General features: G+C 38.1%; 1 protein-coding gene across 2 annotated transcripts; it reads right to left on the bottom strand.

The window, feature by feature from the left end:
- Positions 1 to 4,524: 4,524 nt before the first annotated feature.
- znf711 (zinc finger protein 711) lies at positions 4,525 to 14,532 on the bottom strand. Of its 2 annotated transcripts, XM_038299103.1 has the most exons (8): positions 14,359 to 14,530; positions 13,301 to 13,379; positions 13,053 to 13,151; positions 10,809 to 11,666; positions 10,571 to 10,717; positions 10,271 to 10,480; positions 7,926 to 8,060; positions 4,525 to 6,872 (listed from the first exon to the last, which is right to left on the bottom strand). In XM_038299103.1, exons 3-8 carry the CDS (start codon positions 13,129 to 13,131, stop codon positions 5,692 to 5,694), a joined length of 2,610 nt encoding a protein of 869 aa, XP_038155031.1. In that variant the 5' UTR covers positions 13,132 to 13,151; positions 13,301 to 13,379; positions 14,359 to 14,530; the 3' UTR covers positions 4,525 to 5,691. The 2 variants fall into 2 exon arrangements, with proteins under 2 accessions (XP_038155031.1, XP_038155032.1); XM_038299104.1 differs by lacking the exon at positions 7,926 to 8,060 and having other exon boundaries at positions 14,359 to 14,532.
- Positions 14,533 to 14,585: the final 53 nt, after the last annotated feature.

Below are 14,585 nucleotides of genomic sequence, written 5' to 3'. Positions count from 1 at the left end.
ATATAGCCTTTGAAGGGATCTGCCTTTTCTATGTCATTTTTTTTTAATCAACACAGGTCTCTGTTTGACTAAAAACTGGACAAGTTTTGCCCATTTCCAGCCAATCTGGCACTGATTTCCCTGAAGACATCACAGTCTCCAGCCAACTCATACCACTCCAAACTCATCATTAGCAATTTGCGTTAAACAAGGATGCTCTTGTGGGCTGATGACACACCATCAGCTCTATTTGCATTTAATCTTCTATTAAACAAGCAAGGATGACTAAATTCTTGCAGAACAAGAGTATATGCTCTACAGCCAAAATATGCTACAACCAAGAGTAACAGGTAACTTGTAACAGTAATGAAAAGCTGCATAGTGGAAATAGAGTAACTAATTCGACGGACATCATAGGAGTAGACGTTTACAGCTGGTTTCATCATTCTAATCACACCCACACCCCAGTCCACCGACACTCAGAAACAGGAACAAAATGACTACATCAAATGAATTGGTCTGACCTTCTAAAGCATCTGGATTATCTGAGTACATCTGTCAATTTTCATCACATTGATGGCCTTCTGAAGCTGCTGGGTACATTGTGTGCATCTGTGTGTGTGGTGTGCAAAACGTAAGCTTGTAACCTGTAGGAGATGATTGTGAGGATAACTCAGGGAGAAAAATAAACCTAAAGGGCTCCTAATACGAACTGGGCTGGTTTATGCAGTGACAAGGAAACAGTTATTCTGAGGGGATTTTGTGGAGACGTCTATATATTGATTTGCATATCGCCACCGGTTTTTGCTGACAGAAGCACCAGCGGGTGATTTATGTGGTGTTTTGTTGGATCAACAAAAATGAGGAGGCAGCTGAATCTGTATTGTAAAATGTTGCCTGTGTCTATGTGGTCTGCAAAGCCTCATTGCCCTTAGCATGAGGAGTAATTTGTCTTTCACGCCAGGTGATATGGAAGTGAAACAAGACACTCTCAGATTAACAGTTTAGAGAGATTTGCAATGTGTGTTCTGCAGGAAATTGACTGCAGCTATGAGTGCATGCAGGTTTAGTTTTTTATTTTTAAGTCCACTGAAAACATCATAGCTGGGCACCAGAGTGGAAGCCCCTAAACACCAGTTACTACCACATACTGCGCTCTCCTATGGTTCGCTGAATACCTCCATATCCTTTGATGTCTTTCCTTATTACAGTGTGACAAATAGGATCTTCTCCATAATGTGCATCCAATATTTCTTTATGTAAGAGTTTCCGTTATCTCCTGCAGCCAGCTTTGAAGATTTTGGTCTAAATTTGATGCAAGAACATAAATGAATTGATTTAGGTCTGGAGATATTACTAATTTAAGCTCTAAAATAAGAAGCGAGAACATTCAATATAAATCCCCATAATGAAGGTGCTGTTAACATAATAAAATGTTGCTTAAGGTTTTTCAGGACAAGTATTATATTTGTGTTTTCCATAACAGAATACCAAGCATTCAGTCCTAAAATCAAAGTTTAAGGACTGTTTGTGCAAATAAAACTAAATGCAAAAACTGGCACTCTTCCAAAAACTATTTGTTTTCTTTGTTTACTGCAAATATTTTTAGAATTACTGCATCTAAAGTGTTCCAATCAGCTTTCATGCCTTTTGGTGGAGTGGTTTCTAACAACCTAGTGCAAATAATAATCACATGAACACCTGTGTTTTTATTTCCTATTTTGTTTAAGTATGTTGGACGATGTAAGCCAAAAAAACAACAACAACAAAAAATGGGCTGCATCTTGGTATAGTGAGTAGCACTGCTGCCTTGCAGCAAGTTTCATTCCCTGCCCAGGATCTTTCTGCATGGAGTTTGTATGTCCCTGTTCATGCGTGGGTTCTCTCCGGGTACTCCTGCTTCCTCCCACAGTCTAAAACATGACTCTTAGGTTAATGGGCTTCTCTAAGTTGTCCTTAGATGTGTGTGTGCATGGTTGTGTGTCTCTCTGTTGCCCTGCAACAGATTAGTAACCTGTCCAGGGTGGACCCTGCCTCCCGCCCATAGACTTACAGAGATTGGCACCAGCCCCACTGGGACACTGACAAGGACTAAGTGGGAGAAATTGGATGGATGGATGAATAAAAAATAACTTTTTTTCATTACAAATTCAAAATAGTAGAGAACCTATGTAAACGTAATTTACCGTCATGAATCTATAAGGTCCTTTCATGTAAAACTCCCTCAACAACAACAAACATTGTAAGCAGGAATAAAAAAATGACCATAACAGTAGTGGAGTTAACAGGAGCATAGGAAAATGTTCAGTTATATAAGGTATCTCTTTTCAGTCTTATCTTTTAAGACAAATATCGCAATGATCTCTCTTCAAGTCAGTACAAAACCTTAAGGATGTGCAAAGAAAAATTGAAACAGGTTTAGTGGAAAATAAACAAAGATTAGGTTTTTGTAGATTAATTTGTGAAGATGAGCTAAAGTCTTCACACCCGTTTGTCATAATCAACACACAGTACTGTATGTTTGTTGACATGGAATACAAACTTATTGCCAAATATATTACAAATAAAACCCAAATGGCAGTGTTCAAACCAAGTCAATCCTAAGTAGAACCATAGCAGACATTTTTGCCGCTTAATGAAAGAGCTCAAGCTCAGTCTGATTAGATCAAGTGTCTCTATCAGCAGGCTTAGATAGGGCCGTTTTCACAGAAATTAGGCTTTAATCCTTAGTTTGTTGGTCCATTTCTATTATTACATACAGAAAAAAATATACCCACCTGCTGGAAGCTCAGTCTAAATTATTTAACAGTCTCAAAACAAGCTGTCTTTCTGAAATCCACTTGGCCGTTATTTCTGGTAGAAGGAGCATTGCTTCCACCGTTGTTTTCCCATGGTGACTATGTGCCTTCTTCCTTGTTCTTGGTGGTAAATGGCAAGAAAAGGTAACCTGTAAGGGCAACATGTGCTTGGGTTTATATGGGGATTTAGAGCAAACAGGGGGGTAACTACTAATGGACACCACACATCTTTGATTTTGTCATTTTAGAAAAATAAAAACATTTTTTTATTTTGCAATGAGGCATGCTTTGTATTGCTGTGTATAGCTTTTAAGTGTAAATACCTCGATGTTCATCTGTTCGACTCGACTAAAAACAACCCTGAGGCCGTCAACAAGGACAGAGCAAACTGTTTTTGTTAAGGAAGCTTAAGTCCTTCAACATTTGCAGCAAGATGCAAAGTATTTAAAGGAAAGTATTATCTCTTCTGTCATCACGTGCTGGAGTAAACGCACCAGAGCAACAAACTTTAAAAAAGCTCAATAAGCTGATAAAGAAGGCTGGCAGTGTTCTAGGAACTCCTCTAGAACCTCTGGAGATGATTTCACAAAGACATTCTTCATGAAAAGCGAGGCAGATCGCTACAGAAGATCCTTCTTTCCTACAGCTATTAACATCTAGATCTCCTTAACAAAAAAAATGAGTTATTGCATTTAATTTAGGATTAATCCAGTATTTTTTCATTGAATTGAGCTGCATAAAAATCCCAATGAAAATCTTGTGAAGATAAAACTTTATTTTCCTTTATACTGAGCAAACACAATGAAGCTTTAGCTTCATGGCATATTTAGCTCAAGCAGATGCCAATTACTCTAACTCTCACCCAGTTTTTTAAGAAACCTAAATAAAACTGAGCAGGTTCATTAAACTTAAAATTATTAACTGTCATTTAATATCCATAAAAAGAGCTTTTGCACCAATTTCTTAGGACTCATTTAAATATTTGCTACTTTTTATGTAGCCCATGTAATTAGTCTGAATAGATTGTGTCATATGTATTAAAATATGACACTTATACACAGAAATTAGGGATAAATAATGTAGCTTTATTTCAGTTAAAACCATATATCAACTGCCTGCACCGTCCAATAATAACACCAGTAAGTAAAATTCAGCTTGAAACGCACCTTTATAAGCTTATTATATTAGCAGATGTGAAACTCCCGATTTCCAGCAGAAGCTGTTTAAATTTCCCTCGTTTGATAAACAGGACAAAAAAAAAAAAAGATCAAGTAAAAAGATAGGTGTTTATTTTGTTTTTTTGTCCCCACCAGTAATTTATCCACAATCAGACAAAAAAAAAAAAAAAAAAAACAGACAAAAAAACACAAAATGTGGGGATTTTTTTTAATGTATACCATGATTATTTTCATCAACAGCATAGGTGCATACTTTAAAGACTAATGCCAATATAACAATCGATTCCAGGGTAATAATCCCACTCTTGAGATTCAGTTTAGTTATTTAGGATTGTAGGACTGGGGTGTGTGTGTGGGGGGGTGGGGCTTGTTAGTGAGCACAAACAAAACACAAAATGCATTTATCCATAGAAAACAAATGGTTTCACTTAACGAATCTCAATGACAATTTGATAATGGATCGTGCTCAAGTGTTAAGAGCAAACACTTAAAATACTTCTCCTTCACCAGAAGAAAGGTGTTTTTTTTCCCTACAGATATATATATATATATATATATATATATATATATATATATATATATATATATATATATATATATATATATATATATATATCTTTTGATAATCGACTACCTTACATGAAACCAAAAATACAAAAAAATATATATATATTAAAGTGCTTTCTAATGACTTACACTCTGAGAGAATGGCATTGATTCGGTTTGTTTGAAGAGTTAAAAATCATGTTTTTCCGATCAGCTGTTCATCAGTGCTTAAGAGACCAACAGATGTAAGGCATGACTGCAATCAGACGGTTAGCAAAGAGAGCACATGTGTGCGACTTACAACGGCGGTCAGATACAGTACAACCACTCCGACTGGTTAATACATGTGAAGCCTGCTATCTGTGATGTTTATTTGAAAAATAGCTGTAATTACTATAACAAATGATCAGATCATCTGAGCAGACAGTGCCGGATGTCTGTATCAGAAATGTGCACATTAAAGGAAAAATCCAACGTGCGAGCTCTTTTTCTTGCTTAACAAGCTGGTCCAGAACAATTCTGAATAACATGTTTGACAAATTATAACTGGAAATGTTAATATAAAATGATTTTAACGGAACATTGAATGTTCAAGCTTAAGAGGAAACTCGGAGATGAGGAAGGGATTACTATTAAATAATAATGATCTTTTTTTTTTTTTTCATGTTCATAGATACATTATGCGAGCCACTGACTGAAAACCCATTTTGACGTTTTGGGTTTGACGCTCCCGCTTTAAGGTCACGCTAACACCAAGCATGAGGGATACAAGTCTGTACTGTGGAGGCAAACCTTCGCCAATTTAACATCTAGCATTACGATCACAAAGCACTGACAGAGTCATTATCTCGCAGCATTTTTAGCTGAGTGGGTATAAAAAAATATAGACATTTGAAACCCTGAATATATGTTCATAAGCGATTTTCTGCAACAAAAGACAATTTACAGCCATCCCACTTAGATTATACACTGTCCTTTTTCAGACTTCACTCAATATAAAAATTTTTTTTTGTGTCTTTCCATCCGTAGAGAGGAGGTTTAAATCCAATACAACACAAAACAACAATTACTAGATCATCAACTGCCTGTTATCAGTCAGTTCTCTGTTAATACACTAAAATTACCTGTGGATGAGAGACGCAGATTTACTAGAGAAAGGTGTTTGTTTTTCTTTTTTTAATGTGATGATGTTACATCAGCATGTCTTTGTGATGCCTGGCTATGTGCTGGCTCTTCTCTGAAGGCCTCCTAAAGCCCTTGGTGCAATAATCGCAGCGATGGGGGTAGTCCTTGGTGTGAATTGAGATGACATGGCGTTTGAAGCCGGAAGCGTCCGTACTGTTGTACTCGCAATACTGGCATTGATAAACCTTCCTACCGCTGTGCGTCTTCATGTGCTTCTTCAGCTCAGCCGGCTGCCGAAAGCCTCGCCGGCAGCGCTTGCACTTAAAGGGAAGATCCTTAGTGTGCAAGGACAGGATATGGCGACTCAGGGTGAAAGTGTCAGGGGCGTTAAAGTTGCAGTGTCGACACTGGTGCACCTTGTTGCCTTTGTGTGTCTCGGCGTGTTTCTTCAGCTCAGAGGGCCGGTGAAAGCCCTTCTCACACACGTCGCACTGATGCGGGAAGTCCTTGGTGTGAACTGAAATAATGTGTCGTTTAAGGTCACTGGAGTTGGTGCTCTTGTGGTCACAGTGTGGACATTGGTGGGTCTTGTGGCCTTGCACCATCTCTATGTGACGTTGAAGTTCCCGTGCGTCGGCGTAGGCCTGGGGGCAGTGGCTGCACTTAAAGGGCAGGTCTGCTCCATGCTTGCTCTTGATGTGAGTCTTAAGATTGGACTGGTCCGCGCACCGGAACTCGCAGTGAGGACACTGGTAGGGTTTTTCCCCCGTGTGGGTCCGCATGTGTTTCTTAAGCTCTGACGGGTGGCGGAAGCCCTTGGCGCACTCGACACAGACATGTGCAAAGTTCTTACTGTGGACCGCTAACAAGTGGCGGTTGAGCAGCCCCTGTTCGGCCGTTTCATAGTCGCAGTATTTGCAATGATGAAGTTTTGGCTCTCTGTCCTTGACGATGAGCTTATCGGAGCCCAGGGGGCTGGACTCATGATAACGTCTCGTGTACTCTGTGTATTCTGGGGATCGCTCAGTGTTGTGGCTCAGAAGTTTGTGACTCTCCAAGTGATTGTGGAAACTGACCTTCTTGTTGGTTGTAAAGTCACAGTCTGTACACTGGTACTTCTTCTTAAGCAGATGGTCTGGATGGTTTTTCATATGACATTTGAGAAATCCCCGTGATCGAAACTTCTTTCCACAGATGTAGCAGGGGTAGACGGTCAGAGGCATTCCATCCGGTCCAATAATGACAGCTGAAAAACAAGTTTGGAATGTCAGACGGGCGTTGCTTCTTCTGAGAAAACATCGGGTTTAAATGTTTTTCTTGATAATTAATAACGGATGTATTGATATTGGAAAATAGTCCGATATTTAAACATCCTGTTTCTATCGATTCTGTTTAAAGTTTATGTAACTCGTTGCTTAATAATAAATAGTAACTATCAGCTTCAAAGTTGGAATTTTTCTTTTTTTTTTTCAAAACACATTTAGAACTTTTTCTTTAAGTTTTATCAGCTGTAAAAATAAAATTTGGCTGCATAGGTTTAATATATTCAGCCTAGATGTATATTTCCTGTATTGGAGTATATAAACACACCAAAACAAATATTTGTTTTGATGTGTTTACTAAAACAATTTTGGTAAACACAAAAAAAAAGTAAAAAACATTTTGTGGTTATCAATCATCTTGGAATTAAACGTTTCACCTGAATTTGAAAAGTTAATTTAAAAACTGTTGACTTCCAGATATATAGTCTTAGTGTTTTGGCATAGCTTACAAACTGGCAGGTTTTCAGTCTTTACTGAAATTTGTTAGAATAGAGAAAATGCTGGAGAAAATCTTTTTGGTTAAACGACGCAAAGGTATAGCTTTCTGGAAACAATTACAGGAACAGTGGCAGCAGACATTTTAGCAAATTGTACCAACTCTTAAGCATAGCATTAGCAGCATCACACTGAAGAGGTATCTAAATCCAGTAGAACAAACTATGTACAAGATGGGTGAAAATATGGCGTAGCATCTCCTAGTTGTTCAAATTCATCTCAGATCAACCGATGTTGGGCGTACCAACAGAACATGAATCTAAACAAATCAAAAATGGTGAGCTTGGAGTGGATAGAGTTAGATTTAAGATCCTGAAAAGGCCCTCGCATCTTATTTTATAAATATTTTTGAAATGAGAGCTCAAGAGTTAGATTTATGCCAGGAAGCCAACAATTTAAATGTACTATACAGTACAGAGGTCAACTGTTGTGATAAGATGATGCATGAAAAATTTTGGTCATCATCATAATGCTTGTCGTACCAGTCTGACACTGACGCGTATCTCCTTTTTTGTTCTTCTTAGGTTTTGGTTTGAGAGTACGGTTTGCGCCCAGTCCCTCTCGGATTTGCAGAAAAGGGGTAGAAACTCCATTCTTCACCTGATCAATGGTGTTACCTGCAAATACAGGGTAAACGATACAATGAATGCTTTGTAAAGTCCAAACGACCGTTTCCCATAAGCATGAACTGCTGAATGTTTAATTCCAGGCAGTCGACCACAGAAAATCTACTCGTTTAAAAAACAATGATGAAAACTCCATCTTAGCAGTGGGGGGAAAAAATCTGACCTCTTTTACAGAAATACTAAATGGATGTTATTAAAAAATACAGAGGAAAGTCGTTATACTTTAATTTTTCTTTGGGGCTCCTATAGCATTAATAATAAATCCATTATTACATTTAATAGTTGTATTTGGATGAATATGTTCAGCCAAACATCTGTGTTCTTAAAAAAAAAAAAAAAAAAGGGTTGCCAAAATGTCATTATTTCACGCATCAAAGACCATTACAGGTGCATAAAGAGAGGATCCAACAGGAAGAAGAATATGTGGCATTCCAAAACATTGGTCAGTGTTGGTAATACTGGTTTTAACAGTAGATCAATGAAACTCTCACTGGTTTTTGACAGCCATGCCAACCAACATGCATGCAGCAGAAGATGCACCTGTTCCCAGCACAGTTGAGGCTGATTTATACTTAGAAACCAGATCGCCTGTGTGTGACGTAGTGAACGCAAATTTACCTCCACCCCATCCGCAGATACTATGCTGCACTTCACCCAAATTGTAGGTGTCCGCAGACAGGAGGCCTCTGATTAGTGAAATCAACATCTGCTCTACATTGCATATTTCCTGTTTGGTACCTCACCGGCCTATTTTGTTTGTATGTCCGCCATTGCGGAAAACGACTCGTAAAGTTGGATCAGTGAGAAGAGTGAGGTGCGCAAGAAAGCTGGGACCCTTTTTCCACCTTGATCCCTGCTCTTTTTCGCCCTCATGTGCCTGCGTTGTTGCACAAACTTGCCCCCACTTCCTCGCCGCCTCGGCCATATCTAGACCCACAGCTAGTTGGTGATTGACCACGCTTCAATATCAGGCATAAATCAAAAAATATCTGCGACAAGCTCACTGTGACACACTGCTGCTGGAGTATAACCAGCCCTAGTCTGCTCTGATTAGTCCATGACAGGGGAGGTTATTTCTGATTCAGAAATCCAAATCTTTTTTTTCTGTTTTGTGGAGCAGCCAGAGCATCGTTTGAACCTTTAGATTTTTTTAAGTTAATTTTTCCAAATTATTCTCCTAAATTAATACATAATTTTATATATACTTGTATTGACACTACACAAAAAATAATCATATTTTCCACGTTTATAAACCACTAAAGGCAAGCAGTTTATTATTGATTGGCTACCATTATAACAGTTATTGCCATAATGTCTAGACTGATAGAAGAGACATGTCCAAACTTTCAAAGCTGCTGTTCAATGTTTTTCTTTACTGAGGCTCTATTGTGAGACTCCTGTCTTATTTTCTGGCCTCTTGAGAATCATAAAACTGTTGTTTCATCAGAACCCAAAAGAAGTTTAAAAGATTTTTGTTTTCTTTTTATTTAATACGTTAGGGAAATGCTGAATTAAAACAGGAATTATTTTACTATATTTATTAACCATTAAACAAAGGAGACATGACTTAATTTTTATCTCCTGCTCCTAATAAAAATTAACTAGGACTGAAACAATAAGACTAATCATGATTTATCAATTATTGAAATAATAGTCAACTAATTTAGTAACTGATTAATTGCTAACTGGAGCATAGAGACATGCCTTTAGCTGACAGAGCAACTCACTTAGAGCAGTAATTATATCAAGATTTTAAAAAACATATAAGCATTTTGCATTTAAGAATAAAAAAAAAGTAAATCAATATGCTTTATCTAGAACTCAAGTTAAGTTTCACATGGTTTAATTTCATAAAAAGTCTTCTTTAAGGAATCTTTGGCTATCTGATTATTAATTGAAAAAATAATCAACAGATTAATTGATTTACAAAACAATAATTAGTTGCAATCCTAAAGTTAACAAAATGATATATTCACCGCCGTCAAGATTGACCTTTTATGAATTCTCTGAGCTTTTCTAAAGAGAAATGAATATCCCTTTTACATCATTATAACCTGCCTTCCTCCTTTTCCTTTATTAAAAAAAGACCAGACACTTTTGCAAACACATTATTTTGTTTTCTTATCCCATCTTTAATTCTTAAACCAAGCTTTTTATTGTTTTCTTAGGAGCTAATGCATTTATAACATAAGTAAACATACCAATTTCATCACTGTCATCGTCTTCATCACTCTGGTCGTCATCTTCATCATCGTCATCATCATCCCCATCCTCCTCCTCTTCCTTTATAGTGTTCTTAACTGCCATATAGACCATTTTGTCCCGACCAACTCCCAACCTGCCAGATGATGCTGCCTCTAGATCAGGATGGCCGTTCTGGTAATCATCTTCTGTTATTACCTCTGTTCCTCCTGAACACGTAAAGATCATTTTTATCATAAGTCAACATTTAATGTATTTGCTTTATGATTTTATGTGGCTCAAAAGAGTTTGTGTCTTACCTAAATCATCATCTGCTTCAGCTTTAAAAATGTAGACTTTAATGACTTCTGACTCCTCTTCCTCTTTGATTTCCTTGTCTTCCATAACTTCTGTGCTGATCTCCAGAGGCGTGTCTCCTATGTCTAACTTCTCTCCCACCTCATCAACTTCAATGACACAGAAATCAGTAGTTATGCCACAATAAATACAAAAGTGGGAGCTGTTTCAGTTGTGTTAAGGTGTGACGGACGATCTTACGGGAGATCATGAGGTAATCCTCTGAGCTACTTCTTGCATCATCATCCTCATCTGTCTGCAGGGGAACCTCTTCTGTCGGCAGCTGTTGATGGATTATGGTCTCTGCGCTTGCTTCCGCCACCATCAACCCTTCCGACACCAACTGGTGATCAAGCGTATTTTCCTGGTGTTCAGACAGCAGCTCTGCCACAAACACCTGGTCTTGCATGTCATCGTGGTTAGAGTCTTGGATAAGGTCTGCTGTAAGAACGTGGTGATGATGAGCTTCCAAAGCCTCCTCCATAGCAACCTCTGTCCCCAGGATATTATCAGGCATGATCACACTGTGTCCAGTGGGGACCATGTCCTCACTCTCCATTTCATGGGCCTCTACAGCCTGAGCCTGCAGACTTTCTACTACATCCACCTCCAGTCCTTCAACACCATCAGCTTCCAGGCCGTGGACTTCTACTTCTTCCTCGAGGCCTTCGACGACATGAGCTTCCAGGGCCTCAACGTCCACCTCTGCTTCCAGGCCCTCAACCACATGTGCCTCCAGACCCTCAACTTCAACCTCGCCTTCCAGGCCTTCGACAACCTGAGCTTCCAACTCCAACACGTGTGTCTGAAGGCCTTCGACAACTTCAGCTTCCAAGCCTTCCACGTCTGCATGTAAACCTTCAACCACTTCAGCCTCCAGTCCTTCTACCACTTCGGTTTCCAGGCCTTGAACAACTTGAGTTTCCAGACCCTCTACCTCTAATTCATGCTCAAGGAGGATCCCCTCGTCCGTCATGACATCAGACAGAAGCATGCCCTCTGGTACTGACACCACAATGTGCTCTCCATCGATGTGAGCTAAACCCCCCATGCCTGCAACTGCAAGAAAAAGAAACAAAATGAGTCAAATGCCTGAGAGGATGTATTATATTTTGTTGTTCACCAATAGCACAGATATGCAACCTGTGGCTCTATGGACCCTCTACAAAGGCTCTTAGAAGTAGATGAAAACTAAAAAGAATCAACTAATGGTTTTGACTATAGTATATTAACAAGTATTATTCTTAAAAGCCATAGCAGTTTTTAAAGAACATTTGAATTTAATTTTCCCTACAGACTGACATAAAAAGAAATCATAATTTTTTTCAGATCTATATCTCTTGCCAATAGCTTGAAAAAAAAAAAGTTTTGTTGTTTTTTTCCCTTTGCAAAAATGTTACTAAATAGAACAAAACTCAAAATCAATTCCTCCTCTTTATGAAAAACATACATTCTTTGTCCTTATTTTAAGATATAAAAATGTAAATAAACCTTTCTGTTGTTTGAAATAGCAACAGATATTTACTACAAATAATAAGTTCAGGTTTTATTTACAGGTGATATATTATTTGGAGCTCTAAACTTTTTTTTATGTAGCTGGGCCCAGGGTAAAATGGCACTTACATTAGAGTAGATGAAGACTTAAAAAACTAATTCCACAAGAAAATTTAAAATATTCAATACTAACATGTAAAACAACTAGCGATGCTCCAATGCAACTTTTACTTGCTGATATAATACTAATATTGCAGCTTTGAGAATTAACAAATACCGACATTGACCAGGTGTGATATTAGCACAAATTACGCAGGCTTTTATTATTCATTATATACTGTAGGCTTAACCAAGTAATATTACTAAAATGGGAAACAAAAATCAACAACAGAAAGGTTTGAAAACAACAGACCCATGTAAAATTACCCAATGAGTTATAAAGGTTTTTAATAATAGCCGTGTTTCTATCAACATGAAAAATATCAGATGTGCCAGTCGATAAATTCCAATATGAGTTCTTTGGCTAATATCAAACCAATATCGGATAATAATATTGGATCAGGAAATCCCTAAAAGCAGGTTTATATTAGAAACTTCTACAGGGAGTTAACTAAATCCTCTCATCAGCATTTTGAATTTCCATTAAGTCAATTTTGTACAAGGAAACTGTTCATTCCTTTCTCACATAAACATTATGTTTTTCTTCACCTTGCTTTTCCTGCTATGTGAAATTTGAATGCCTTTTTTCATCTTATCTAGTTTTACATTTCAAGAAACAATAATGCTGAAAAGTCATTTCACTAAATTGCTCTAAGATATCTTGTAGTCTTTTTCTATTAATTCAGAATGACACTCTTCAGGCATCATGGAATAAAATAATATATATATAACTGCAAGTTAATCTTACAAATTACTAGGTTAAAGACGGAAGTATTCTTCTGAACCGCCTACCAAAATCTTGCATGATCATAGCATGGGGCATCTTCAGCTCCTGGGTGTGCAGCTCCAATACTCCCCCTCCTTGATCCATGTCTTCACTTTGTAAAAAAACTGAAACATCATATTACACATATTAAAATGTTTTTGCTTTGTTGCCATGGCTTTCTTGTGGTTAGTTGACATTGTTAAAAAGTATAATAGGTCATTTAGATGTAGTAAATTGTAAGGCTGTGAAACTGTACTCAGCCCCAGATACATACCTTCACATTTAGTAATAACACATTTACAATAAAACCAACTGGATAGATGATCTGCTTTGTTCCATGAAGCTTAATCACCCTGAAACAAAAGAAAAAAGATACCAAAAATTAAAAGCGTAGTTGTAACATAACTTAAGCTTTGGTTAGGTTTGTTTATATGCTGGATAACAAATAACATTAAATAAAAATCCTTGTTCTTGTCATTTCGGGTTGAAGAGTTGTTGTTTTTGAACGAGGGCTCCCTCTGTTGTTCGTTAAGAATACTACATGCAAAATTCATCAGCCTTATACACCTGGACCTTGTTGGGCTTGATGGGCAGAGCCCCGTACAAACAAAGGACAGTCCTGCTCACTGTGCGGGGTGCTGGCTGACGGGCAGCTGATCTTATAGCATTCGGATGATATTACTTTTTTGTTTGTTTTGCACGGAAGGCAATGCTGTACATAATTGCCTGCTATACGATTTCTTAATGTCTGTGTTGTTTGTGCATTTAAGTATAAATGTGAAACGACACCCTTGCGTGATTTAAAAAAAAAAAACATAACATTTAGCACTCACACTTGCGTTAATAAAACTAGAGCATCGAAACACAATATATAACATGTTAATAGTTTATGGCTACAGCTCAAAAAACACCGCAGTTATGCAATGGATAACAAGGGGGAAACCGCCCTCCACCCAATGAAGCTAACTAGCAAGCAAGCTAAAAGAAAGTCTTCAAGCGCCATTTTGTTTTAGCATTAAGGCTAACCCTCTGGAATCTTCTACCCGAATAAATATGTATTTGCGCAACGCTACACTTGAATGTAAAACATGCTGGTGAAAAATGTAAACATGAGGAATCAATCTATATGCATTGTATTATTTTCCGAATGAGCATTGCGCTGTAATTTTCGAACAGACGTTCGTCCTTTAGGCTAGCTAGCTTGCTAAGCTAGTCGGAGCAGCTTGTGCCGCATTATCTTCCATGTTGTTTCTCGAATAAGGCCCGCTACGTTTGACTGGGCCTATGTGTCCTATTCCCCGTGCCTCTGCGGTTGATTTGAAATATTTTTACCTGATAGCTTCGTCTCCCGACTCTATCGGTGAGTCTCCCCCTTGACGAATTTGTCTGTTATTATTTTGGTTTATTTTTGACGGTAAGCTAAGTGCGGCCTGCAGGTTTTGGATTCCCGGCCACTCTTTGCTAGGCCTCGGCCAATCAGCTTGCTCCCTGACAAGCAGAGGGAGGGCGGGGTGGGGGGGGGCAGACAATGCGTGGCCTCGTTTACCGCTGATCCCTTA

Source organism: Cyprinodon tularosa, unplaced genomic scaffold, assembly GCF_016077235.1.
Source record: "Cyprinodon tularosa strain WSP-4 unplaced genomic scaffold, ASM1607723v1 ctg42, whole genome shotgun sequence".
NCBI lineage: Eukaryota > Metazoa > Chordata > Actinopteri > Cyprinodontiformes > Cyprinodontidae > Cyprinodon > Cyprinodon tularosa.
Note: the sequence above shows the minus strand (reverse complement) of the source record. Positions and strands in the feature narration are given on the sequence as shown.

Coding starts and splice junctions, on each gene's coding strand:
- znf711 (XM_038299103.1), bottom strand. CDS start 13,131: ATGGATCAAGGAGGGGGAGTATTGGAGCTGCACACCCAGGAGCTGAAG. Junction 10,718..10,808: donor GGATTACCTCATGATCTCCC/GTAAGATCGTCC, acceptor GTGTCATTGAAG/TTGATGAGGTGGGAGAGAAG. Junction 8,061..10,270: donor CGATGACAGTGATGAAATTG/GTATGTTTACTT, acceptor CTGTATTTGCAG/GTAACACCATTGATCAGGTG.